We start from the raw sequence: 27,966 nt of genomic DNA, 5'->3' as shown, positions 1-27,966 counted from the left end.
AATAATGTGTTTAACTTTAATTTAATTGTGAGTATGGTTTCCATTTTGATTGATATGTTTATTTGTGGAATTTTTTATGTACGTTTATTAACTATTTATGTAATAAAATATTTTAGTGTTTTACTTGATAAGGACCACAACCACATGGTCGAAACGTCGTGAAGCTGAATAAATGATTTAGTTGTTAGTCTGGTCGATTAATTTCTACAACTCCTATTTAAATACTAGTAACTGTTATTAATAATTTTGGGAATTTATATAATAATTATATTAATAAATATAGTAATTATACATAATTAGTTAATAATAATAATAATAATAATAATAATAATGATAATAATAAAAAAATAATAATAATAATAATAATAATATATGATATTTTAAATCGGCCATATATATATATATAATAATAATATAATTATATATAATTACATATAATAATTAGTAATTAAATTTAATTAATTATTTGATTCAACTGTTAGTTTTCTAATCATCGTTTTCAATTCTTTTCTCGCGATTTTTCCTGAACCTGTATATGGAAAAGCATCCAAAAATATCACTCCAGCACGAAGTTTATATTGATCCATCATGTTATTCGCTACAAAGTCTATTAACTCTTGCTCTGTTACCTACAAAACAGATTTTATTTCCAATAAATATAATTAAAGAAAGAGAAAAAGAGAGATATTCTTTCAACATATATGTATATACTATATATATTAAAAATCATAATATAAGAAAAATATCCATTTTATTTGTACCAATTATTCTTATACATATATTCTGTATATGTATGGATATTTAAATTTTTCTGTATGTATTTATCTGATAACAAGAAATATATTTATTATATTAAAAATTTTGGAAATTTACACACCTAAGTTTTTTTTAATAGAGTCAAAAGAGTAAAAAATTTTGAAAATATGTTTATTAAAAATTGTTATAGAAGCTTTTTAAGAAATTATTCGAACAATTTCCAAAATCTTTCCATTCGCTATTGTTATATTGCTATTTTATAGAATCTCGTTTTATAATTTCATTATAATTGTAACAATATTATATACCTTTGCATCAGGCACTTTGGTAACAAAAGCAATAGGATGTTCATCATCTATTGGATGAGGCACTGCTAGTACTGCAACTTCCATCACTGCTGGGTGTGTTATTAAAACACCTTCAACTTGTCCAGGTGAAATTTGAAATCCTCTGTATTTTATAAGTTCCTTTATCCTATCAACAATATAGAGTTCTCCATCTTCGTCAAAGTAACCAATATCACCCGAATGCAGCCATCCTAAACAAAAAATTAAATTTCTTTTGTGGTATATTTTCTAAAAACATTTTTAAAAAATTTGCTAAATACACAGCGCTAACAATAAGTTATGAAAAATTTAAATTAGTGTATTAGCGCAATAATTTGTTTTATAAAATAATATTACTTTAAGCTGTACAGATCAATGTTAAAAATGTTTTAAAAACGTGGAGCTTTTATTTTGAATAATATGCTAATAAAGTTAAAAGCATCAAGTTTTTGAATTAAATTTCTTTATTTTTATTCTTGTTTTTGTATTAATTTTTATTTTTTATTTTTTATTTTTTAAATAAATATGTAATTTTTAATCAAGGTTGTGAGTTTAAATTGACCACACTGGCTAATAATAAAAAGTTATTTATTGAGTAGGCAACGTTTCGACCCTGGAATTGGGTCTTCTTTAGACTACAATATTAAAACAAGTAGTCGTAAGTACAAAAAAAAAGAAAACGCGACAATTTTTCTCATACAATTCATGTAGATCTTAATGAAATTGCGAAAGGGAAAAAAACCTTACCCATAAATTTGATGTGAAGGGTTACACAATGCGCATAATATTGATTGAGTCTTATTTAAAAAATGTGAGGCTCCTTAAAAGAGAAACGAAACAAATTCAAAGATAAAAATAAAAAATAATAAATAAAAATTAAAATTGGATAACGTAAAGAAATAAAAAAAAAATTACAAAATAGAAATTAAAAAATAATAAAAAAACTTACATATAAAAGCGTGAATCATGTGAATTCATGTTAGACATGTAATTAAAACCGAAATTAGACACTATTGTCATAACGATTCGTATTAAGTGAGCGTTAAGAAGCCTCACATTTGTTAAATAAGACTCAATCAATATTATGCGCATTGTGTAATCCTTCACATCGAATTTATGGATAAGGTTTTTTCTCTTTCGCAATTTCATTAAGATCTACGTGAATTGTATAAGAAAAATTGTTGCGTTTTCTTTTTCTTTGTACTTACGACTACTTGTTTTAATATTGTAGCCTGAAGCGGACCCAATTTCAGGGTCGAAACGTTGCCTACTCAATAAATAACTTTTTATTATTAGCCAGTGTGGTCAATTTAAACTCACAACCTTGATTTATATATTGACTGGCAATTACAATATACAATATTTCACCTTAGTAATTTTTAATGTTATTATTTTTATATGAAATCAAAACAGCTATTTAGACACAACAGTTCTATTTTTTGGTTAAAATATTTTTATTTAAATAAATAAGAAAAATAAATAAGTTTATATTTTTATTGTAAGATATATTTCAACTTGTTAATTCGCGTATAAATAAATTTGTACATAAATAATTAATTTAATTTAAAACACGATATACACCTCCTTCTTCTCGGCCACAGAGCCAAACGCGATGTTATTGCGAAAATTAAGCAATCTGAGAATCTGTATCCTATGGTTGGAATCTCAAGAATTCTCCTTATTTCTCTTTTAACTTCCCCTGTAAAGAAATAGGCGAGAAAAATATTGGTCCAAAAATTGGCTAAATCGGGAATTGAACCCGAGACCTTTCGCTTTCTGGGCGAATGCTCTTCCAACTGAACTATTCAGACACTCACAAAACAATACCTTTCTCAATGGTTTCACCCCCCAAAGCGTCATAATTAGGCCCAGATGCGAAATAAACAATAATAAAAAGAAGGTGTATATCGTGTTTTAAATTAAAAGAGCCGACCTAATATTTTTATTATTGTTAATTTAATTGAATTATATTATTATCATTAAACGCTTATGCGCAAACTAAAAGAAGCTTTTTTTACCTTCCTCATCAACAGTCCTTTTTGTCGCTTCAGGATTTCTGTAGTAGCCATTCATTATGATTGCTGTTTTTATCCACAATTCTCCCTGATTATTCGGATCAAGGATCTTTCCATTTTCTGGGTCTACAATCTTTATTTCTACATTCTCAATTACCGTCCCACAAGATCCAGCTTTATGATGCGGAAATTGTAACGTCGCAAGTCCACCCAGTTCTGTCATTGCTAGAAATACAAGTTAAACAATCAAATTTAAATGTGATAAATACGATAAATCTTTTTTATTTAATTATCTTATTTATTTATTTATTAATTTATTTATTATATATTAATATTATATTTAAATAGTTTTATTACTAGGATACCTACCGAAACCTTGTAACATTTGAGCATACGGTAAGATACATCTAATTTCTTCCTGTACTTTTGGTTTGATTATTGCACCGGTACATATTACGACTGCCAAAGATGATAATGAATACTTTTTTGCATAACCCGCTTTAAGAAATCTATTGATCATGCTCGGACTTAGAAAAATCACCGTTACCTAAGTAGCAAAATGATAAAAAAGATTCATATTTTGTATTACCAGTGCTGTGAAAATGTAAAAGTTATGTAATTTATTTAATAAATATGCATTATATCAGTATGCAAGGTAATGGATTTTAATATTTTTCAAAAAGAACTTATATATATGTATTGTATATATATATATATATATATATATATATATATATATATATATATATATACACACAATACATATAAGTTCTTTTTGATATATATATCTCTTTTGATATATATATCTTTTTGATATATATATCTAGATATATATATATATATATATATATATATATATCAAGAGACGTGGTAGTGTCTTGTGCTAAGTCCGAAAAAGAAAAAAAAGACACGCCGTGTCTCTTTACGCGAGTCGAATAGTTGAGAGTACTCGATATTTTTAGTTCACATATAACCGCTAAATGGATTGGGTTATTTCTAGGCTTAATCGATAGCTTGAGTATGAATTATATAATGAAAGTGTCTTTATTTTTGCGCTACGTGCTCTCTAAACGAAGCTATTACAATACAAAGTTGAAATGTCAAAATTTTGTGATGATTGTAAAAAGCAATGTACACTTCATATAACTGACGAAAGAAAGCGCTAACGTTTTGTGATGTATTGTATTAATTTATTGAGTACCTGGTTTTGACAATTCATTATCTAGTTTTGACAGGTATGGGTTAATCCATTTCTACAAAAGGCATGTTAAGTCGATTCTCGAAAGTCTCGAATGTATTGTTGCCCCTTTTCCGCGATGCTGATTGGTTCTGTCACAGCATTTACTTCGTGAGTGGCTGTCATTGCATATTTTGACAGTTGTGTACGTATCGAGGTGTTATAGTGTAGTGACAGTATATAATGTATATTAAAGGATTTGGTGTATTTAATAGTTAAAATCTGATGAATAAGTGTTTATTATAATTTTGTGATTGAGCGATTTCGATTACAGTTTCTCAGTTTCTTAGAAAAGGAAATAGAAATTCGGTAAATTAAAATTATGTATATATAGAAATTCAGGTAATTTAGATTTTTAAATTATGTACATATTTCCATTATAAGATATAATACCAGATTTGAAATAAAAAAATTACTAATATTACAGATGTATCATCGATGTTAAATATAACAACAAAGAAAATCGATAATTGTAATACTGACAACAAGATTTTGAAGGAGATGATTGAAAATTTAAATAATAATATCGAAATAATGAATGATACAAAATCGCTATGTACGATTAATAATAATATTAATAATAAAGACAGTTATTTAATTAATTGAAAACTCGTGCTAAACAGTCGTGGTGAAGGTGATACAAGTCTTTCATAAAGAATGGGCAAGTCGCGGTATTTATAATTACTGCGTATCCTAACTGTAAAATTAACCAACAAGAACAGCCTAACCTCACCCGCCTGCGGGCGGGTGAATCTCCAAAAAATAATGACGACGACATCGATCCTAGCTCGGATGACGACATGGAAATAGAAGGAACTAGTGAGTTAAATGAAATAATTTTACCAGGATAGAGAATGTATTGCTGTGAAGAGCCCTATATATAATACTTAGCAATTCGTTAAGATGAGGAACAATCTCAAATCAAGATTTATAAGTTCCTCTTCCCTTTTTTACCCCCTCTAAAATCGATGTAGACGAGAAAAATACATCGGTCCAAAAAAGTCGGCTGAATCGAACTCGAGACCTTCCGCTTGCCGGGCGACTGCTCTTCCAACTGAGCTATTTAGACACCTTAACAAACCGCTATACCTCTCTCGTCTCAATGTATACTAATGAAAACACGCATATTACAGCCAGCGTGTGAAAATAACAAATGATATGGCTAGATCGCTCTTATTATAAATAACCAGGATAGAGAATGTATTGGTGTGAAGAGCCCTATATATAATACTTAGCAATTCGTTAAGATGAGGAACAATCTCAAATCGAGATTTATAAGTTCCTCTTCCCTTTTTTACCCCCTCTAAAATCGATGTAGACGAGAAAAATATATCGGTCCGAAAAAGTCGGCTGAATCGGGAATCGAACCCGAGACCTTCCGCTTGCCGGGCGACTGCTCTTCCAACTGAGCTATTCAGACACCTTAACAAACTGCTATATCTCTCTCGTCTCAATGTATACTAATGAAAACACCAGGGTTGGGAAAGTTACTTTGTGAAAGTAACTAGTTACAGTTACAGTTATTTCATTGAAAAAGTAACTAGTTACAGTTACAAGTTACCGATTTTAAAAAATAACTCGTTACAGTTACAGTTACTCTAAAAGTAACGAGTCGTTACTTTTCAGTTACTTTTTAAAAATAATTATACATTGTTTTAAATATAAGGAGCTTACATTTTATGCACAATTACAGTCAAGTATTTAAAAAAATTCTTGAATGTAATATTGATCGATTTGCTTGCGACTTTGCAATTAACATCAATGTATGAATGACCTTTATATACAACAGTAAAAATAGTTATAGTGTAAGTTACTAAATGGTAATCGCAAAGTCGCAAGCAAATCGATCAATTATTACCTTTAAGAATTTTTTTAAATATTTGACTGTGATTGGTCGATCTTAATTATGTGTTATATTATTTTATGTACACAAAATGAAAATTTTAGGTAAAAGATTAAATCATATGAAGATCCATATGCTACTGTTATCAAAATTTAATTTAATAATATAACGGCTACCATACTTAAACAATACTTTTAGCGCATGTTTCCAAAAAAAGTAACTAATAAAGTAACTATTAAAATAGTTACTAGTTACTAAAAAAATGTAACTAAGTTACAGTTACAGTTACAGATGGAGAAAAGTAACAAAGTTAAGTTATAGTTACCGAAAAAAAAGTAATTGTAGCTGTAACTTCGTTACAAGTAACTCGTTACTTCCCAACCCTGGAAAACACGCATATTACAGCCAGCGTGTGAAAATAACAAATGATATGGCTAGATCGCTCTTATTGTAAATAACCAGGATAGAGAATGTATTGCTGTGAAGAGCCTTATATATAATACTTAGCAATTCGCTAAGATGAGGAACAATCTCAAATATTTAATAAAGCCCATAATAAAAAATCGTCAAAAACCATGGCTACAATACTAAAAAATGTCATGATAAACCCTCCTACCCCTCTAACAACTGGAAATCCGAAACTACCTATCTCTACTGCCTCGCCCCACAATATTAAATATATCAGAACAGATGCTGGTCCTTACAAGGCTATCGTATCCATTTCTATTCCAGAACAAGGAATACAGACGACTAAGCCAGCATTAGATATGTCTGTTTCAAGGGATTTAATCAATCTAGAAGTTAACTTCTCTTTGCTTGAACGTGTAGGTAGATATAAATGGTCAATTATCAACGAACAATACCCTGTGTAACAAGCTCATTCGAGAATCCAAATACCAAATTAATGTTCCTTGGTATATGATCCACCGCAAAGTGGTTATTAAGGGCATCGAAACAAACGTCTCTACCGAAGAAATCTGGAATGCATTAAAAAAAAGCAATCCCAATTTAATATTTGACAAAGTAGACATATATCGTTTTAAAACTAGAACCTATGTTGATGGTGTGGCCACCTTTGTTAATTCAACCACCGTTAAACTTAATTTGAGATCAGCTACGGTTCCTTCTAATGTTATTATGTGAAGATCTAGATTGTCAATGGCCCCGTACATTCCGGACATTAGACAATGCTTTAATTGCGGACAATTAAATCATGCCACCAAGTTCTGCAGAAACGGCGTCAAATGCCTTGTATGCGGTCAAGACAAACATCCAGATAATACCTCCTGCTCACACCCTCCTTGTTGCATAAACTATAATGGTACACACCCATCATTGTCCAAAATATGTCCAGAGGTCATCATTAAAAAAAAGGCAACTAATTTAATGGCTACACAAAACATGGACTTTAACACTGCCAGGAAACTCGCTTCAAGTTCAAATTCTTCTATTGTCGGTGCTAAGAGAGAGGCATCATATACTACTCGGAAACAATCAATCAATGAAACTGACTTCCCGATCCTATCAAAACAAGATCTATCTCAAAACAACAGACACCCCCATCAGGATATCATTTCACCATCGTGTTCAACAAAACTTTCACCAAGATGACTACAGGAACATTTTCTGGTGACGTTAATAATATACTTATTGTTAATACCTCTAGTTCATCTCTAGAGGAAATTATGAATTTACTAACTAAAATATTTATCTTACTTAATAATAACTTTACTTTTAAAAAATCTATTGTTAATTTGTCTAAATCTAAGATGATGCACCAAGCCTCGGATAACCCTCCAATGTTATAATGACTAAATCGCTTATGTTTTTACAGTGAAATTGCCAAAGTATTTTTAGGAAACATCTCGAATTGGAAAAGAGAGCCTCTACGTATGATATATTTCTAATATCCGAGACTTGGTTGAATCCAAACGACAGATTCCTTCTCAGGAATTTGACACCATTAAATCAGGGAGATTGGATTGACGTGGTGGAGGAGTCGCTATATTTGTAAGAAGCAATATCAAATATAAGGTAAAGAACGTTCACTATACCGCTGATGATAAGATTGAGGCATATGCAGTTGATATCCAAATCGGCTCTAGTCCTATTACCATAGTTGCTATTTACAAACTTCCCAATATTAGAATCTTAATTGAAGAATGGCATCAATTTTTCTCTCAGTTCCATAATGACTTTGTTGTGGGTGGCGATTTTAACGCCCATCATCCACTATGGGGTAGTAAAGAGACCAACTTAGAAGGTCGACTTTTATCAGAGGTTATTTCAGATCTTAATCTACACTGTATAAATAATGGCTCTCCGACTAGATTTGCTACTCCGTGCTCACAGAAGTCCGCGATTGATTTGACAATATCGAATAGCATAATATCATTGACAACTCACTGGAAAACTATTAAAGAATCCTGGGGTAGTGATCACTTCCCTATTCATTTCAAAATTCTGGGCTCTACATACAATTGTTTAAGGTTTGATGTATCTAACAAAATTTACTCAACAAAGACAGACTGGACAGCAGTTCAATTATCTTTAAATCAAAATATTATGCGCTGTAGGGAAGTAGTGGATAATCCATCTCTAGATATTCAGACTAAATACTCGACATTTACTGCTATTACCGAAAATTGTTTTAATAGTCATACTCCTCGCAGAAAATCTACAATGTCTTATTCTCAAAATTCTAAAGCCACTCCATGGTGAGACGGAGAATGTGACAAACTGTCTAGGCTTAGAAAAGCAGCTTTTCTTAAGTTTAAATTTTGTAAAACACATAATAATTTTGTTAAATATAAGCAAGCTGATGCGATTGCTAAACGTCACTTTAAAATCAGAAAAAAACAATCGTTTTTAGAATTTTGTGACTCTTTGGAAAGAACATCAAAACTGAAATACATATGGCAGAGAATCAGAGCCATGGGCAATAAATATCATAGAAAGAAAGTTTCTAATGAATATAATGACACATAATCTATTATAATTTGCAATCAAATCGACAGTTTTGACCTTCCATGGTGTGCTCCTTGTCCCCCAACATTTGATCTTAACAACCTTTCTCACGAATATCACTTCTTGTTTACTCTTGAGAAATTGCTTTATGTACTTGACACCGTAAAAATCCGGTCAGCTCCGGGTCTTGACCGTATCGACTATCGTGTTTTAAGATTTCTTCCGATTAATCTTAAAAAATACCTCTTGGATATATTTAATAAAATTTAAAAAAAAAGTGATTTTTCTGTGGAATGGAAAAACTTCAGCGTTTTTTTATTCCAAAAAAAGGACTCGGATAAATTTCGTCCCATATCTCTGGCTCAATGTATCATGAAAGTTTTAAAAAAACTAATCAACAATTGGTTGTACAAATGGCTAGAAATCAATCATATTCTCCCCAAGAGCCAATCTGGCTTTAGAAACCATCACTCTTGTTTAGATAATTTATCAATTCTTACATCTGATATCTACTATAATTGGAACAATGATAAAGATATTTGTGCATTATTTCTAGACATCCAAGACGCGTTCAATAATGTGCTATGGAATATTTTGATAAACCAATTAATTGAGCTTGGTCTTCCTACTCTCTACATAAGATTTATCTACAACCTCGTTTCTAATAGAAAAGTCCACTTCAAGTATAACAAGGTAGACTGCATAAGAATTGGCCATAAAGGTCTTTCTCAAGGAAGTGTTTTAAGTCTGCTCCTTTACTCAATCAATGTTAGCGTTCTAGAAAAAATCATTATGAAAAAAACTAACACCCAAATCTTACAATTTGCGGACGATGTCTGCCTGTACCAGGGGGCGTATCTTACTCGGAGAGTAATTCTGGGTCGACCTGGAGGACGTGGCTGTACAGGTCCAACGGTCCGTATATACCACCGAGGGAGCGGTGGTGCGGGAGTACCCGGCGACGCGGGATGCCCCGGCTCAAACACGGAGCGGGGCTTGCGCCGAGATCGCGACGCAAACGCCGCTGGCACCGCGGACCACCGAGAGGGCTACATCGCCGGGTGGGACACCGCGGCTGCGTTTCGGCCGAGTCCGGCGGAATCGATTCCCCCGGAGTTTGCAATTGAGGGAGTTGCAGCAGGGATGCTGGAATTGTGGCAACCCCGCCCACGCGTATACGGCCTGTCCGCTGAGCCGTGTACATAAATTTTGTTACGGGTGCGGATGAAGGGACGTGACGCTTCGCCAGTGCCCACGATGCGGGCCTAATTACCGTCGGGCGGAACCGTGTACGGCCGGGAGGGGCCCGCGAGCACCCCGATCGCGATTGCCGGCGCGGGAAGACTCCCCGACGCGAAACGGGTAGCCATGGGCCCATGAGACCGACGGGAACTCCCTGTAGGGATCCCGCAGAGGCCGTGGATCGGGAACGGGAGCCATCGGCGAAAATCTGCTTTTCTCTTGGTTCCGTTTTCTTTTCTTCTTTTTTCTCTTTTTTTGTTTGTTTCTTTTGACTTTTGTGTTTGCTTTGCTTTTGGTCGTTTGTACCATTTAGTAATGTGGTTAAGTTCTCTGTGTATTATTTTTTTTCTTTTCCCCTTAGCTGGGGGGTTTACTTTTGTTGTTCCGCGGGAGGTGATCCATAGTATTCTGTTATGATATAAGGACTACCCCTAGCGGAACAAAATAAATAAGTTCTTACCGATTACAAGAAAATTTTTACTTTCCTTCCCTTAGTCCTAAGTTCGTGCGGTCGCGGAGCGGCTCATGGGAAGTTCGAGCGCGGACGCGGAGAGTTGAATCGTGGTGTTGCTGTCGGGGCAGTTTCGTGGAGAAGAGGCAGAGTTACTGTTTTCCTGTAGTTAAGCATATGAAAGAGAGTCTGCCGGAGAGGCGGCCAGATAAAGCATCCGAAGCAAAACCTCCTCGGTCCTCTTCTAGGAGGGGGAAGTTGTGACGTGACGCCTTTAGAGCGCCGTCACAAGGGCGGAAAGCCCGACCGGGTAAGACGCGACGGTCTGGAGCGCCCCTCGTATCGGGGAGGGTGCGATAAGTATTTTGTAAGACCTTCTTTGCGAAGCTAGGAGTTACACGCAGCATCGGTCTGTCGATGCGCGTGCCGTGAGGTTATTAGGGAGCGCGACGACGACGGTCCGAGAGGACAGCCGGGAGCCATTTTGTGCGGCAAGAGGAAACGAGACAGGATGTCCTAGGATACCGCAGCAGCATGGAGAGAGAGAGAGCCCGGGACCTCGCGCAGATAAGTATCGAGTGGCCGAAATTTAGTTAAATATCTCTCGCGCAATATTAATGCAATTGACATATTATAGAATACCGACAGGACTCAGAACAGTATCAACCACATGGCATATCCTGAAGAGGGACGAACGAAGGGCCCGGCCAGCCTACTGCCTATCCCGCAAGAGGAATGTCAGCCTGAGATATCGGAGAAAGCATCCTCTCGTTCAGCGTTCAAAATTCCCGGCGAGAAGTTACACCGGCTAGGGGGAGAGTCCGGGAGACCCTAGGACCCCCGCCATCGACTCTATCATCACGCATGAGAGTGCCTCCAGATCCCGGCCTATATACCGCAAGGACATCGGACTTCATCGCCAATTATTGTAAGTCGCCTCTCGGGTAGCCGTACGTGAGTGTTGGTTGGTGTCGTGGGTGGCGAGAAAGTAGAGTAATTACCGTGAGTACCGTATCGTCTCGTTATCGTGTTGTCTTGTGCTAGAGAGAGCGGTCTCTTTCTCTAAGTATCGTTACCGCGGGGCCAGCCAACTTCGAGTTTCGCGAGTCGAGCCCTCTCCGAGAAGTGCCGCCAGTCAATCTTTCCGAGAGCGAGAATCTTCTATTCTTGTTTGTCGGTATATTCCGAGTATCGTTCTATGTCACGGTCACCGTGCGTAAAATCTTCTTTGTTAATTATTCTGTCATTAAATTTACGGAATTTGCGTGCAGCCGTTCTCCGCGAGTGTGATAATTATTCCAATTTTTGACTCAGCGAGAGAGTCATGCGAGAGAGTCACGAAATTGCCGTCGCCTTATCGTTAACCGTTTTTTTGCATCGCGCCGTGTCTCGACTCGTATTTATGTGACCTCTGTGCATACCGCGTATCCGAGATACCGAGTTTGAACGACCAAACCGTTTACCAAATATTCCTGTATATTTAATTGTATAATACTGTCGCGAGATTGTTAGAAGTTGTTAATTACCGTCATAGTTAATGAAAATTCGATTAGTCGACTCTGGCAATCGATACCGTCGTACTGAAATCTTCATCCCTGTTTATTATAGTTATCTGTATCTCTAGCCTAAATGTTAACTTTCCTCATATAATTATATTGTAAATTTATATCTATTCCATGTATAATTGTTATTCTTAATTGTCTAAAATATATCTGTCTATCTCTGTCAACCTGTGTAAGTCTCTGAATACCTCTCTCTCAGCCATAGAATAAGAACAATCTAGACCCGCGACTCACTACCGAATTTCGAAGGGATATCTAAGGTCCCGTTTTTATCGCTACCGCGGCGCAGGTAACTGCGCCTGGCGCCCAACTTTATCGTGAGTTACCGAAGGTACTGAAATAAGAGTAGTTAAGCTCTTATGTTACCGATTTTCGACGCTAACGATCAGAATATTCAAATGGAACGCTCCCTTCTCCGAATTTGGCGTTTCGGAGCAGGAAAAGACGTTGCAAGAAAAATTGCCAGTTGATCGAGAGAAAGGTGTTCTGATTTATTTAATTTTTAAAATAACAAAGTTGACTTTTACATGTTTCAAATTTTGGGCGAATGTCGTCATAATAGAAATGCTGCAAAAATATTTACTGATTGCTTTCCGAATCAGCCTTTTATACACAGAATAATTTTTTTCAATCAATTATGTTTTTCTTACATCAATTGATTATTAGTTTCATTATTTTGTGCATAAAAGTATTAAGGTTACCGAAAACTGAATGTTTTACAAGATATATATATTTTATATGTAAACAAATTGTAAATTTTAAGCCTTATAACTCAAAAAGTACTTAAGAGAAAAGTACTTTATTATAGTGTTTTGGAAAGCTCTTGAGATAAGCTACAAGAATATATGCAATAAAAAATAGGGGGTTCTACTTAAGAAATTGAAGGTGACTTTCACGTAATCTTCAGGTAACCTTCAAAGGATTATCCAAGATCAAACCAATTATACTATCTTATGTCCCCCTTGAAGTCATACAACTTTTGTTTGAAACATTTTTCTCTGAAATGCTTGTTTTTAAGATATACGTTTGTAACGCTTTATTTTGAACACCCGGTATAATATACATGTAAATGTACATATGTATTGTCGCAATTTTCTCTCTTACCTTATATTTCTCGATTAATTTACACGTCATTTCTTCATCAAATTCCGGATATAAAATTACTGTGGCGCCCTGCACGATGGATTTTAGGTTCATTATTATTCCACTGAACCAATAAAGTGATGAGAACCAAATTGACACCGCATTGTTCAAATTTACATTTGTATCCACGCTGGCGATTATTAGACAGTAATTGGACATTTCGACGCCTTTTGGCATTCCAGTGGTGCCTGAGGAATGTATGATGCACGCCGTTTGCTTGATGTTGTCGATCTCGACATATCGAAAATTTGTCACTTCTGCATTGCTGTGATTATTCAAAATGTTTGAAAACGTGATCGCGTCTGGATGATCGCCAAAGACCACAACAATGGGGTTAAAGTTGCTTTCTTTTATCGCTCTCAAAATAATATTCGCGGGTTTCTCGCTGCAGAAGATCACTTTCGGAGTTGTCAGTTGCATGACATGCAGCGCGGTTTCTATAATAACAAATAGCACATTAATATTAGATCCTTCTACTAGATCCTAAGATTTTTCTTCCAAAAAGAAATCTCGTGAACGTGTAAATTTTGATTTTGATGAGCTTTAGATATGTTGTAAAATCTAGATAAAAATAAGACAAATTATTATATATCTTTTAAAATAAAATTAGTTTTTATACATATTTCCGAGCAAATACCATCGAAATTGTAAAAAAATATGAAAAAATGTGCAAATTTTACATTGCTTCCTCATCATTTAATTATCCAGCTTTCTCTATGAGCAAGCATTCTCTATGAGTATTTTCAATTTTGACTTCTTCATATGTAGAAAGTTTAATGAGCAAAATAAAATGATGAGGAAGCAATGTGCAAGTTTTCAATTTGCACACTTTTCATATAAAATATTTTATGTGGCAAATAGCTACTTATTACGCCGTTAGCATATATATTACAAAATTGTATATATTTATATTTATTTTTTAAATATATACATATATATAATATTTATATAAATTTAACATATATTAGACAGGCAATAAGAGCCAAATCGCGGATAACAGTGCGTTATCCTAAACGAAACTAAATTATTTCGTTAGAATTAAATACCTGTGCACAAGGCACCAAATTTTACTTGGACACGGCCAAGATATAAAATTGGAATAATCTCTACAAAAGATTTTTAATTCCACGTATCCCCTATTCCCCCTAAAGAAATAAATGCGAGAGAAAAATATAGATCCGAAAGTCGCAGAATCGGGAATCGAACCCGAGACCTTTCGCTTGCCTATAATATTTATATTTATAAAATTATTTATGTATTTATATTTATTCAATTTTACGTATTCAGTATATTTTTATAATTTATATTTATTAATTAGAACAATATATATAAGTTTTAATTGACGTAAATGTGACACTTATAAACATTATTATATATTTACATAAAATAAATTTCAAAAAAATTTAATTGGGAATAAAATAGATAAAATTATATTTGCACTTGTGCCATTGTTAGAATTTCATTATCTCTGATTATAATAATCGAATATAACGTAGCAATATTTTTAATTATCGTGACAGCAGAACTTACGCAAATCCATGCCCTCATACCACGGATTAAAGATCGCGTTGACGTAAATTGCCGCCAAGCAAGGCACAATGGAATCAAAATGATTGTGTGTGCACACAGTAACAACATCGCCGGGTTTGATTTCTTGTTTTTGTAGCCATAATGCGCATTTCACGACTTTGTCTTGCAGCTTCGTATACGTAACTACTTTCTCAGTGCATGCGTCCAACTATAAAATTATTACTATTATACATATTGTCTTATAATCAACAACCGTTCGTGTTATTGTAAATTATTGAATTATGATTAAAATGGCAATAAATAAATTTTGAGTATATATCTTATGTAGTTTTTCGAAAATGTTTACTCAATATAAAATGACTATGCAAGTTAAGTTCAATAATATTAGTAATAAATTGTATGATTGTAAGTTAATATTATTTTTAACTATTGTATTACCTATTCGTATAACAAATATTACAAAATTAAACATGGATACATTCTACTTATTATTTTCTACTTTCTGCTTATTACCGACATTATAGAATACAGTATAATAAATTAAAAATAATATAAATCAGAAAAATTTGCAATTAAATTTTAAACAAATTTAAGGTTTGGTTTATTTATCGGTTTTTTCATTATCAATTGTATTCATAAAAACCTACCTTATTAGAATAGATCTATACCCAGCCAGAAATGATATCGAATCAACGTCGATTCATTGTTGAATCAACGTCGATTTGATCATTTATTTCTAGCTGGGATGTTGTTTTCTTATAAACACATTGATAGAAGATAAACGAATCTTAATATTTATATTATTATTTATATCTGTCACGCAACAACTGCATTCTACAACTTTAAAAATTTTTGTACAATATTTTATGACTTTTTGGCAACTTGCTTGAATATCTTTGAAAGTTCTCTTTTACTAAAATATTCTACATTGATATCACGTGTAAAGATTGACTTACGTGTGCAATTTTATCTCCATTGCTTTTCATTTTGGACCATATTAACTCTGCCAGGCTGTTATAGTTAACTACAACAGATGACACTTTTCCTTTATAAACATTATTTTGCACAGTAAAAGCCTAAAATTAATCAATAAGTTTATTACTTTAAATAATTATATTTTTTCGCATAATAAATTTGCGTTTGTTTATATTAATTTATATATTACGTGTGTATGTATTATGTCAAATTAACGTAAACTTTATTTAAATAATATATAAAAAATTATATAAAAATAATTTATATTTGCTTAACTATGTTTTGCGCTTACCTTAGAATTATCGGCAGCCATTTTGTCGGAGATATTTGAATTTTAGATCTTGAGTATGTAGTATAAAATAAGATTAAAAACCACGTGTAGTAATTCGATATCACTGCACATAACAAATAATTGTAATTGATAATTTGTTTTATGACCGTTTTATTTAATTAAATAATAATTATTGATTATTAATGTGATATGAACATAAGATAAAATTATTTCCCAAAATAAAATATTTTTTTAATGTATATATGATATTAAAGTGAGAATGTGATAAATAATGGCACACACAATGGACATAATTTAATATAAAATTTATAATACTTCAGAATTACTGTATATTAAGATCTGTATGAGTTAATTTTGTTACATATTTCTGTAATAATAATTTTGTTGATAATTATATGATTCTAACAAATTAATTTATAAACTATTTGAGAATATAAAAGTATGCACAATTTAGTTTACATGCTGAGAACTATGTAACTGACTACTTAAATATAAATACTTTTTGCATATATCTAATTTATATTTTGTATATTTATTATCTTTTAATTTTGAAAATATTTATTTAAATAAGACATATAGATATTTAACTACTTTTGTACAGTCACATATGTGTAGACGCATGCTATTTTAATATATTGTAAAATATAGTTTTCTTTAAAACTTTAAGAACTCATTTCTTTCTTATTGTTCATTGTCACAAGTAGAATTTCCATACTCTTTATGTCATAATTTACTCAATATTCAATTATAAGTTATATATTTATTATATTCTACTTATAACAGTTATACTTATTATTTAAATTTATTATTTATAATTCCAACATTCAAATTTTATTTCGAATATGTGCTCTTAAATTAAATCTACAGCGTGTCTCATATTTAGCAAATCATCGATTTTCAGTAAATTTCCGACGTCATTTTTTAGAGACGATTTTTCGTCGGCGAAAATGTCAAGAGAGATCATTATATTTATTTGCATGTTCTCAATATTTATAATCATGTATCTTTGTAACTATAAGCCTTAAATTAAAATTCTATTAAAATAAATTTATCTGAAATTAACTAAAGAATTAACGGTGCTTTTGTTAATATTTTATTTCCATAAAATTTAGTTTGTAAAAAATCCTTCTTTTTCAATGGCTTATAACTTGAATTGATGCCTCGACATTTTCACTCAGAAAAAAATCATCTTCAAATGACGTTAGGAATCTACTGTAAATCAATGATTTTCTGGCTACAAGACATCCTTGTATATAATATAACTGCACTATTTTACAATATGGAAATATAAATTAACCAATCATTGATTAGGCTCTTCAAAATTTGACAACAATTTGATCGTCAAATCAAATATTATACAAGTTATTAGCATTAAATTATCATGGCTATACAAGGCTTTAGTAATTCATACATAAATTCAGATGATTAATAAGTCAATAAAGATTATTATTAATTACAAGCTAATTATTAGTTAAAAGTGCAATAACAATAAACGTATAATAATATACATCACTAGTAACACAACGCAATATTAATTAAATCAATAAATTAAATTATCATCACTATATATATATATATATATATATATATATATATATATACAATATAACGCAAAATAAACTTGTCAATAACATTACCACTATTCAGAAAACTTTCACTAACAAAATGAAGAATGTCTGTCCTAATAGCTTGTATAGAAATAAATTGTAATAAAAATTAATTAAATAAATTAAGCAAATCTATCGTCTAAACAAAAAGAAAGAGTAATAGTTAAATCTCAACGGCAATCGGAGCCTGTGCGGACGACATGCACAAAATTAATAAATTAAAATGAGATCTCAAATCAAACTCATTTATTAAATTCTAAACGTTTCGACCCACTTCGGGTCTTCTTCAGTAGCTGCAAAATACAAAGAACCAAAATAAAAGATAATCGGTACAAACAGAAAATTATAAAACTCGTATACATACAATCCGCAAATAAATTAAATATCATTCTCCTCCTTATTCAAACCGTCCGGCCGTCGGAGCGTCTCCCTAACGGTGACCATCGTCAGGAAGGAAGCAGAGCAGTGACTCCCTTACCAACACTAATCAACATAGTATAAATTAAACGTAGAAAAATCCACAAAAATTAAAAATTAAAAACCGGGAAGTACACTCACTCCGACAGTAAAAACAGAGAGAAGACGATGCTACACGTGACACATCACTCTAACGACTGTGCGGTATTCTATCTCGACACAGTCGATACATATATACGCAAAAAACAAATATAAAAATATAAAAATAAAATATGAAAATAAAAATAAAAACAACTAAAACTTATCGGCACTCATGTCAAAGGTCTAATAAAAAAACCCGGCTATGTATAATCACAAAGCTAGATTTTGGTAAATTTTTCTATTAACAGATCAAAATTCTCGTTTAATTTATCAGTGTCGCTATGTAAATTTAAACTATTCCTCTGACGTTTTATGTGGATCATTTCGGATATCAAACGTTTACCTAAAAAAGGCTCCTCGTCTAAGACTTTTACGTCCTCCCAATTAAATTCATGGTTCAATAATCTATGTTCCGATATGACTGATAATTGTGACGCGTTTCTTTTTATGTTGTTGCGATGTTCTTTCATCCTAGTTTTCAACAATCTACCCGTCTGCCCTACGTACGACGCATCACAATCCATACAATCAATTTTATAAACTACATTGTTATGGAGTTCCCTTGGTAACTTATCCTTGTGTACTTTAATGAATTTACGGAGACTGTTAATTGCTGTATAGGATGGAATGACATCCAAATCACGTGTAATGTCCTCAATTCTCTTCGATACATTATTAATATACGGAATATTAAAGTACGAAACTTTTTTCTGCGTAAGGATCTTGTCATTGCATATATTTGCTCTATTGTTATGCAACTTATTATTGTAGCGGAAGAACAACTTTTTTAACCGCGCTTGTAATGTTTGAAATATCAAATTGAGAGGATAATTATTAGACAAAAGAACTCCAATCATAGACTCAAAGTTACCTTTATGGAATTTCGGATGAGATAGCCAAAAAACTCTATCTATGAGGCTGATAATGGTGCCTTTTTTATGACAGAGAGGATGCTGCGATTCAAAATTTAAATATCTGCCTGAATACGTCGGCTTATGAAACAAATCAAACTCAATGCTCCCATTATTTATAATAATGGTGACGTCTAAAAAATTCAATCGGTTGTCAACCCCCTCCTCCATGGTGAACTGCAATCTAGGATGGAAAGAATTGAAAGTGTTTAAAACAATTTTAAGCATGGAGGGTGGGGCCGCCAACGCGATATCGTCAACATATCTAAAATAAAATGGAAATGACATTGGAATCGCAGCAATCGCTCTACTCTCCAAATCTTGCAACGTGATATCCGCAATGATCGGTGAGAGGGGGGAACCCATAGGCGTGCCAAAAGTCTGTTGATAACATACATTATTAAACATAAAATAAGTCGAATTCATAATAAAACGAATTGCCAATAAAAATTCATCTCGTGGAATAATACACTCTTTTTCAATATACCCCCATCTGTTAATTAAACTATCAATAGCCATATCCAATGGTACATTGGTGAACAATGATGCAACATCTAGTGAAACTAGCTTCACATCACTATCCACACATAAACCATTTAATTTGTTCACTAATTGGAAACTATCAGAAATAGACGAATCAGGTTTCGGAATTGCCTTATATATTATCTTATGTAAAAATTTTGCCAAGTAATAAAGAGGTGTATTCCTAGATGTCACGATGACACGTAAAGGGCAATTCGGTTTATGCACCTTCGTCAGACCATACGCTCTCGGTAAAACCCCGTCCGTGCAGTTCAGGGATTTATATGTTGTTGAAGAAATGTAATTCTTCATTTTCCATCTCATTAAAATTCCGTGTAATTGATTAATTAGGTTCCTAGTCGGATCTTTTTTAACAACAGTATAAGTATCCCGGTCAGCCAGCAAATCACACATTTTGTCCATGTACATATCTCTGTTCATCGCAACCGTGATGTTACCCTTATCCGCCTTCATAAATAAAATATCGGGATTGTCTTGGATGAATTTACCCGTCAATTTGTAAGCCTTACAAAAACTATTTTTTGTGTGAGCTTTTTCAGACATGGAAATATGGAATTTATTTATTATGGGAAAGGCTCTATTTCTGACTGCAGATCGTTTTTCCACAGGGAGTTTAAAAATATATTTATAAGGGTAACATCACGGTTATAATAAATAATAAATAAATTCCATATTTCCATGTCTGAAAAAGCTCACACAAAAAATAGTTTTTGTAAGGCTTACAAATTGACGGGTAAATTCATCCAAGACAATCCCGATATTTTATTTATGAAGGCGGATAAGGGTAACATCACGGTTGCGATGAACAGAGATATGTACATGGACAAAATGTGTGATTTGCTGGCTGACCGGGATACTTATACTGTTGTTAAAAAAGATCCGACTAGGAACCTAATTAATCAATTACACGGAATTTTAATGAGATGGAAAATGAAGAATTACATTTCTTCAACAACATATAAATCCCTGAACTGCACGGACGGGGTTTTACCGAGAGCGTATGGTCTGCCGAAGGTGCATAAACCGAATTGCCCTTTACGTGTCATCGTGTCATCTAGGAATACACCTCTTTATTACTTGGCAAAATTTTTACATAAGATAATATATAAGGCAATTCCGAAACCTGATTCGTCTATTTCTGATAGTTTCCAATTAGTGAACAAATTAAATGGTTTATGTGTGGATAGTGATGTGAAGCTAGTTTCACTAGATGTTGCATCATTGTTCACCAATGTACCATTGGATATGGCTATTGATAGTTTAATTAACAGATGGGGGTATATTGAAAAAGAGTGTATTATTCCACGAGATGAATTTTTATTGGCAATTCGTTTTATTATGAATTCGACTTATTTTATGTTTAATAATGTATGTTATCAACAGACTTTTGGCACGCCTATGGGTTCCCCCCTCTCACCGATCATTGCGGATATCACGTTGCAAGATTTGGAGAGTAGAGCGATTGCTGCGATTCCAATGTCATTTCCATTTTATTTTAGATATGTTGACGATATCGCGTTGGCGGCCCCACCCTTCATGCTTAAAATTGTTTTAAACACTTTCAATTCTTTCCATCCTAGATTGCAGTTCACCATGGAGGAGGGGGTTGACAACCGATTGAATTTTTTAGACGTCACCATTATTATAAATAATGGGAGCATTGAGTTTGATTTGTTTCATAAGCCGACGTATTCAGGCAGATATTTAAATTTTGAATCGCAGCATCCTCTCTGTCATAAAAAAGGCACCATTATCAGCCTCATAGATAGAGTTTTTTGGCTATCTCATCCGAAATTCCATAAAGGTAACTTTGAGTCTATGATTGGAGTTCTTTTGTCTAATAATTATCCTCTCAATTTGATATTTCAAACATTACAAGCGCGGTTAAAAAAGTTGTTCTTCCGCTACAATAATAAGTTGCATAACAATAGAGCAAATATATGCAATGACAAGATCCTTACGCAGAAAAAAGTTTCGTACTTTAATGTTCCGTATATTAATAATGTATCGAAGAGAATTGAGGACATTACACGTGATTTGGATGTCATTCCATCCTATACAGCAATTAACAGTCTCCGTAAATTCATTAAAGTACACAAGGATAAGTTACCAAGGGAACTCCATAACAATGTAGTTTATAAAATTGATTGTATGGATTGTGATGCGTCGTACGTAGGGCAGACGGGTAGATTGTTGAAAACTAGGATGAAAGAACATCGCAACAACATAAAAAGAAACGCGTCACAATTATCAGTCATATCGGAACATAGATTATTGAACCATGAATTTAATTGGGAGGACGTAAAAGTCTTAGACGAGGAGCCTTTTTTAGGTAAACGTTTGATATCCGAAATGATCCACATAAAACGTCAGAGGAATAGTTTAAATTTACATAGCGACACTGATAAATTAAACGAGAATTTTGATCTGTTAATAGAAAAATTTACCAAAATCTAGCTTTGTGATTATACATAGCCGGGTTTTTTTATTAGACCTTTGACATGAGTGCCGATAAGTTTTAGTTGTTTTTATTTTTATTTTCATATTTTATTTTTATATTTTTATATTTGTTTTTTGCGTATATATGTATCGACTGTGTCGAGATAGAATACCGCACAGTCGTTAGAGTGATGTGTCACGTGTAGCATCGTCTTCTCTCTGTTTTTACTGTCGGAGTGAGTGTACTTCCCGGTTTTTAATTTTTAATTTTTGTGGATTTTTCTACGTTTAATTTATACTATGTTGATTAGTGTTGGTAAGGGAGTCACTGCTCTGCTTCCTTCCTGACGATGGTCACCGTTAGGGAGACGCTCCGACGGCCGGACGGTTTGAATAGGGAGGAGAATGATATTTAATTTATTTGCGGATTGTATGTATACGAGTTTTATAATTTTCTGTTTGTACCGATTATCTTTTATTTTGGTTCTTTGTATTTTGCAGCTACTGAAGAAGACCCGAAGTGGGTCGAAACGTTTAGAATTTAATAAATGAGTTTGATTTGAGATCTCATTTTAATTTATTAATTTTGTGCATGTCGTCCGCACAGGCTCCGATTGCCGTTGAGATTTTATTTTTATTGTAACACAATAATTCGAGCCGAGATTAACTGTTTTTATAAGTAATAGTTAAAATACAATACATACAAAAGTAGAAAGTCCTACACGTGACACACTTCGGAGTATAGAATGTCAGATAAAGTGTTATTATTATGAAGAACAAAGTACAAGTAAATCCGAGAGATATCAAAATCAAATATAAAAAAAGTGATTTCAAGGGTGGGAGAATATGAGGGGAGAGGAAAGTAAGCAGAGTAAAAAGTAAATTCACAACGGGAACATATAATTCTTCTTCATATCAATCTTCAGATAATGAGTCTATATAGCTTTGTTTGTTTAACCCAGATGTCTGTCATTTAAAAATTTAGTAATTTGATTTTATCAAAATACAAATATTGTTTTTACATAGTTAACAAAATTATATTAACAATATATTATATGTACTTTTTACTGTGCTTTTATTTGAATTATCTGACTGATTATTTGAATAAAGGAATATGTGTGCACAAATCAGAAAAAAGGGGAGAAAATCATAACGCAAATCAACGTATAAAAAAAATTAGCACTTAATATCTGTTACGATAGTAATGTTTTGATTAAAATTTACACATACACATACATTTTAATCAAACAACTGTGTGTATATGTGTGCTATAATTGTTTTACAAAGAGCGACTTATAAGTTAATTATATAAAGTACGAAATAAATTATCATTATTAATATAAAATAAAATTAAAGAACAAATCTTATAATGTAAGTTATCAATATAATTTAAAAAATTTCTTACTTCAAATTTCCAAAATAATTGAGATACTTAAAAAATGACTTTTGCTATATTTAAGATTATTTTGTAAAAAAGGTTGTTATTTGGACAAAAGTTTAATTAAATATAAAAGTATTGTTCATTCCTTATAAAATGCATCTTTTATTCCAATATTTTACTTCTTTAGCCATCTTATGAAAAATTAAAGCTGGAAACTACGTCTTATATGGAAATGCTCCTGAGGAAAAAAGATTTTTTTAAAAAAATTATTTTTCCAAAATTTATGTTACTATTATTTATCCTTTTAGATTATATAATTTTTGTCTGGAACATTTTTTAAAAAGGCATTTATTTCAAAAAATTCAAGATGGGCAATTAAAACAAGACACCATATATATATATATATATATATATATATATATGTGTATATATATATATATATATATATATATATAAATATACATTTAAAATAAATCGTGATAAACTACACTACATTATATGAATATAACTTGAATATGATTTCATCATCATAGGCGGAATATTTGTTATCTCAAGTAAAACTCTGTATTTAAATTCTTCCTATATAACTAAAAGATAAGTTATTAAAATAAAGAATGCATTTTATACGGAATAGACAATTCATAATAACACATTTAATCATAGAATTTCCAAAGAATATTATTCTTTTAACATTAATATTTTCACAAAATAATTTTAAAATTGCAAATTAATCATTTTTTGCATATTAAATCTTATTATTTCGGAAACTTGACGTGCTAGTAAAAATTGTCTTGCGGCATCGTTTTCAACATCCAAAAATCTATAAGAAAACATCTTGTCTAATTTAAAATTATGAAAAAAAAATATATATATACTTATTGTAAACTGGTGTTATATAAGAAAACTGTCTGTATTTTTGCTCTATGTAGTCTATAATTAATCAGAGATATTATTATGCAAAGTTCGAAACAAAAAATTTATGAAAAAAACTTCTTGATTGTTTCCAGAAAATTCTACGTCTCACATTTCTCGTCGCCTAGCGGTATGTTTTTGAGAGATATCGATTGTTACATATTTTCACAGTTATATGTTTTAACAGTTTGTATGTAATTATAGGTCTGTTCGTTTTAACTAAACTGGCTACACTAGTTCAGAGTTGATCTTTTTTATTCAACATTGAAAGGAAACGAGATTTGTTCTTGTTAGCTAAACTGGCTGCACTAGTTCAGAGTTTTTCTTTTTTACTCTACATTGAAAGGAAAAAGATAAACTCTGAACTAGTACAACCTGTTTCGTTAAAACGAATGGACCTGATATGTGTAAGGTTAACATAACAGGAAGGTTAACATACTCACGCATCAGAAAAGGTATGTATTATATTTTAAATATTGAAGGACAATGTCAAAAAACTTTGATTTTTTTCCCTTAGGGGAAATGGATAAAACCTATTCCATACCCCTTGTAGAAATTTATCACTAGTAACGCCAATTTATCACTTATTTCGAGTGCTTAAATTACTGTATATCAGTATTTTAAGTACTCGAAATAAGTGATTAATTGGCGTTACTAGTGATAAATTTCTACAAGGGACGATTTTCACACATAAATACAAATCCTAAGAGCGTAAAGAATTTTGGGGAAAACTTTTAGCAAGTTGTTTAACTTGCTAAATAAGATGTTAAAATAGGACTACTTTTCAATTTTTATCCTTGATCAAAATGCAATAAATTTTGTATCTTCCCAAATTATCACGGCTTAAAAGCCTAAAATAATCTAACGATAAATGGAAGGTATTTGAAGGTGCGCGCGCGCCTCTTACAGACTTTTTCTACAAATAGAATATCTACAAATATCTAATAGTATACGTAATACTATATCACCATATTATCAATAATGTCAAAAGATCATATCAAAGATTATTAATGTCGCTTTAGAAGGATTCCTTCAGTTTTTGATCATTTCTAATAGTATACGTAATACTATATCACCATATTATCAATAATGTCAAAAGATCATATCAAAGATTATTAATGTCGCTTCAGAAGGATTCCTTCAGTTTTTGACCATTTCATTCCATAATCACACCACCTATATAAGGAATATGATAAACTGTAAAGCTCAAAACTGAACCTTTATACCTTCCATTCATCATCTCAAATTATTTTAAGCTTTTAAACTGAGAGAATTCGGGAAAAATCTCAATTCAGTGCATTTCAATTAACGTTAAAAACTGAAAAGTGATCCCGTTTAACACCTTATTTAGCAAGTCAACAGCTTGTCAAAAGTTTTTCCTAGAGTTCTCCACAGTGTTAGGTGCATTTTTGGTTTGTATTTATGTGTGAAAAACGTATGAAATAGATTTCATCCATTTTCCCGAGAAGCAAAAAATCGGATTTTTTTAAACATTGTCTTTTATAAAATTTATTTCATCGCCTGTTATTGTAAAAACCATAAGATTAATAAGGCTAACTGTTATTTTTTTTATAATTTTATTAATAAAGTTAATTTTATTAATAAGGTTAAATTTTCTTATAATTTTATTTTTTCCTTCATAATATTTTATTTTTATCACATCACATGGCTAAATCAGTAGATGTTCACAATACGCGTTGTGTGTGACATTTTCACATTGCCAGAATGCATTTTGATGGATGGTCAAAAGAACTTCAACACGAATTTCGCTTTGTGAATATGCCAAAACGCGTTATGAAAGCATTTTTGAGAACCAATTTAAGACACTTTCATGTTGTGGTTAAATCTTAGAAGTAACAGTGCATTATGATGGGTTTTTTCTCAGTGAGCGTTTTTGGTCTTTAAGCCTACATATATATATAATTTCCATATGGATCCATTAATCTTATGGTTTTTATAATAACAGGCGATGAAATAAATTTTATAAAAGACAATGTTTAAAAAAATCCGATTTTTTGCTTCTCTGGAAAATGAATGAAATCTATTTCATACGTTTTTCACACATAAATACAAACCAACACATATAATATATCAAATTTACAATTTATATAATTATAATTTAGATTATATTAATTTATTTACATTATATTTAATATTTAATATATTATTTCTTTATAATATAATTAATATAATTAATACATTTTTTTATGGAAATATGATTTTATTTAGATTTCGTGTGTTAATTTCTAAATTATTTTGAAAAACCTATAAGTAATTTAGAAGATCACGATATTATGCTCTTCTCGAAACCTTACTACTTTTATATGAAACATTTTTCATGAAAATATTTTAAAGTAAATGTTTCATCAACTGTAAATTTTACAATGCGACACCCTGTATATTCAATTACATACTTGGCTGCCAACCAGCCGAGACAATCCATTGCAACACAAATCACGCATACAATTTTTAAATTTAAAATTAGAAATATTTAAAAATATTAATAGTTATTTATAAGAGAAATTTATTTTTCCCTTTTCTTATAAAAAATTTATACTGAAGTGTATTATCGAACTGTTAAAATAATTTTTGAGAAAATTTTTTAAATGCATTCTTCCTATATCAATTTGTTATATCTATTATATAGAATAATTATTATATTTATATTAAAATAGAATAACAAAATAAAAAGGTATTTAAGTTACAAGTTACAAGATTTATTTTACAAAAATGAATAGATATTTTGTCTATAAAAATTAAAATAAATGTGTATGTGTCAAAAATATTTAATATAGAATTAAACACATATTGATGATAAATTGCATTATACAGAATATAGAATAAGATGTTATATTAGTACATAATTGCCGAAATGTGAAAAAACGTACCAGTCTTTTTAGAACACGAGCTGCAATTCCTTACTAATGATTTGAGAAGACGAAACTTCACTTATTTATTTATACGATAATAATACTGACTTGATTCTGTATTTAATCGTATACTCGCGAAAAGAACTATTTCATCATCGATGATGCACGTCTGTTCACTGGTTGCACTTGTGTGGTGTCCACGCGAGTACTGAGTATTCTATTATCCGCAACACTACTTGAATTAATCTCAACGACGTTGCGCGAAGTTGTGGTAGTATCAAGTAAGTGGTAAATAGAAATATACCTTTTTCACACTTCTATTTGCTTAAGATAAACTAGACTAAACACGTAAGATGTCAAACAAAAATAATTTAAGTGACGATATAAAAGTTACTTTCTTGTAAAA

General features: G+C 31.7%; 1 protein-coding gene and 1 non-coding gene across 3 annotated transcripts; both read right to left on the bottom strand.

The window, feature by feature from the left end:
* Nucleotides 1–57: 57 nt before the first annotated feature.
* On the bottom strand, nt 58–27,848 carry LOC114942385 (uncharacterized). 2 transcript variants are annotated; one of them, XM_085488179.1, is made up of 9 exons: nt 27,579–27,848; nt 16,340–16,442; nt 16,029–16,148; nt 15,073–15,280; nt 13,504–13,979; nt 3,467–3,644; nt 3,101–3,322; nt 1,065–1,294; nt 58–629 (listed from the first exon to the last, which is right to left on the bottom strand). In XM_085488179.1, the coding sequence occupies exons 2-9, from the start codon at nt 16,358–16,360 to the stop codon at nt 459–461; spliced, it is 1,626 nt and encodes a 541-aa protein (XP_085344305.1). In that variant the 5' UTR covers nt 16,361–16,442; nt 27,579–27,848; the 3' UTR covers nt 58–458. The 2 variants fall into 2 exon arrangements, with proteins under 2 accessions (XP_085344305.1, XP_085344306.1); XM_085488180.1 differs by having other exon boundaries at nt 16,029–16,096; nt 27,579–27,847.
* On the bottom strand, nt 2,821–2,893 carry TRNAS-AGA (transfer RNA serine (anticodon AGA)). The gene has a single exon. It is a non-coding gene; the product is annotated as a tRNA-Ser (tRNA).
* Nucleotides 27,849–27,966: the final 118 nt, after the last annotated feature.

Source organism: Nylanderia fulva, unplaced genomic scaffold (genome assembly GCF_048542155.1).
Source record: "Nylanderia fulva isolate GAGA-0341 unplaced genomic scaffold, ASM4854215v1 Scaffold65, whole genome shotgun sequence".
Lineage (NCBI taxonomy): Eukaryota > Metazoa > Arthropoda > Insecta > Hymenoptera > Formicidae > Nylanderia > Nylanderia fulva.
Note: the sequence above shows the minus strand (reverse complement) of the source record. Positions and strands in the feature narration are given on the sequence as shown.

Bases quoted from the DNA above. Each gene is read 5' to 3' on its own strand.
- LOC114942385 (XM_085488179.1), bottom strand. From the start codon at position 16,360: ATGGCTGCCGATAATTCTAAG. The intron at 16,149-16,339 runs GTAAGCGCAAAA...GATTAATTTTAG, and splicing joins TGGCTGCCGATAATTCTAAG to GCTTTTACTGTGCAAAATAA. The intron at 13,980-15,072 runs GTAAGTTCTGCT...TTGTTATTATAG, and splicing joins GTATGAGGGCATGGATTTGC to AAACCGCGCTGCATGTCATG.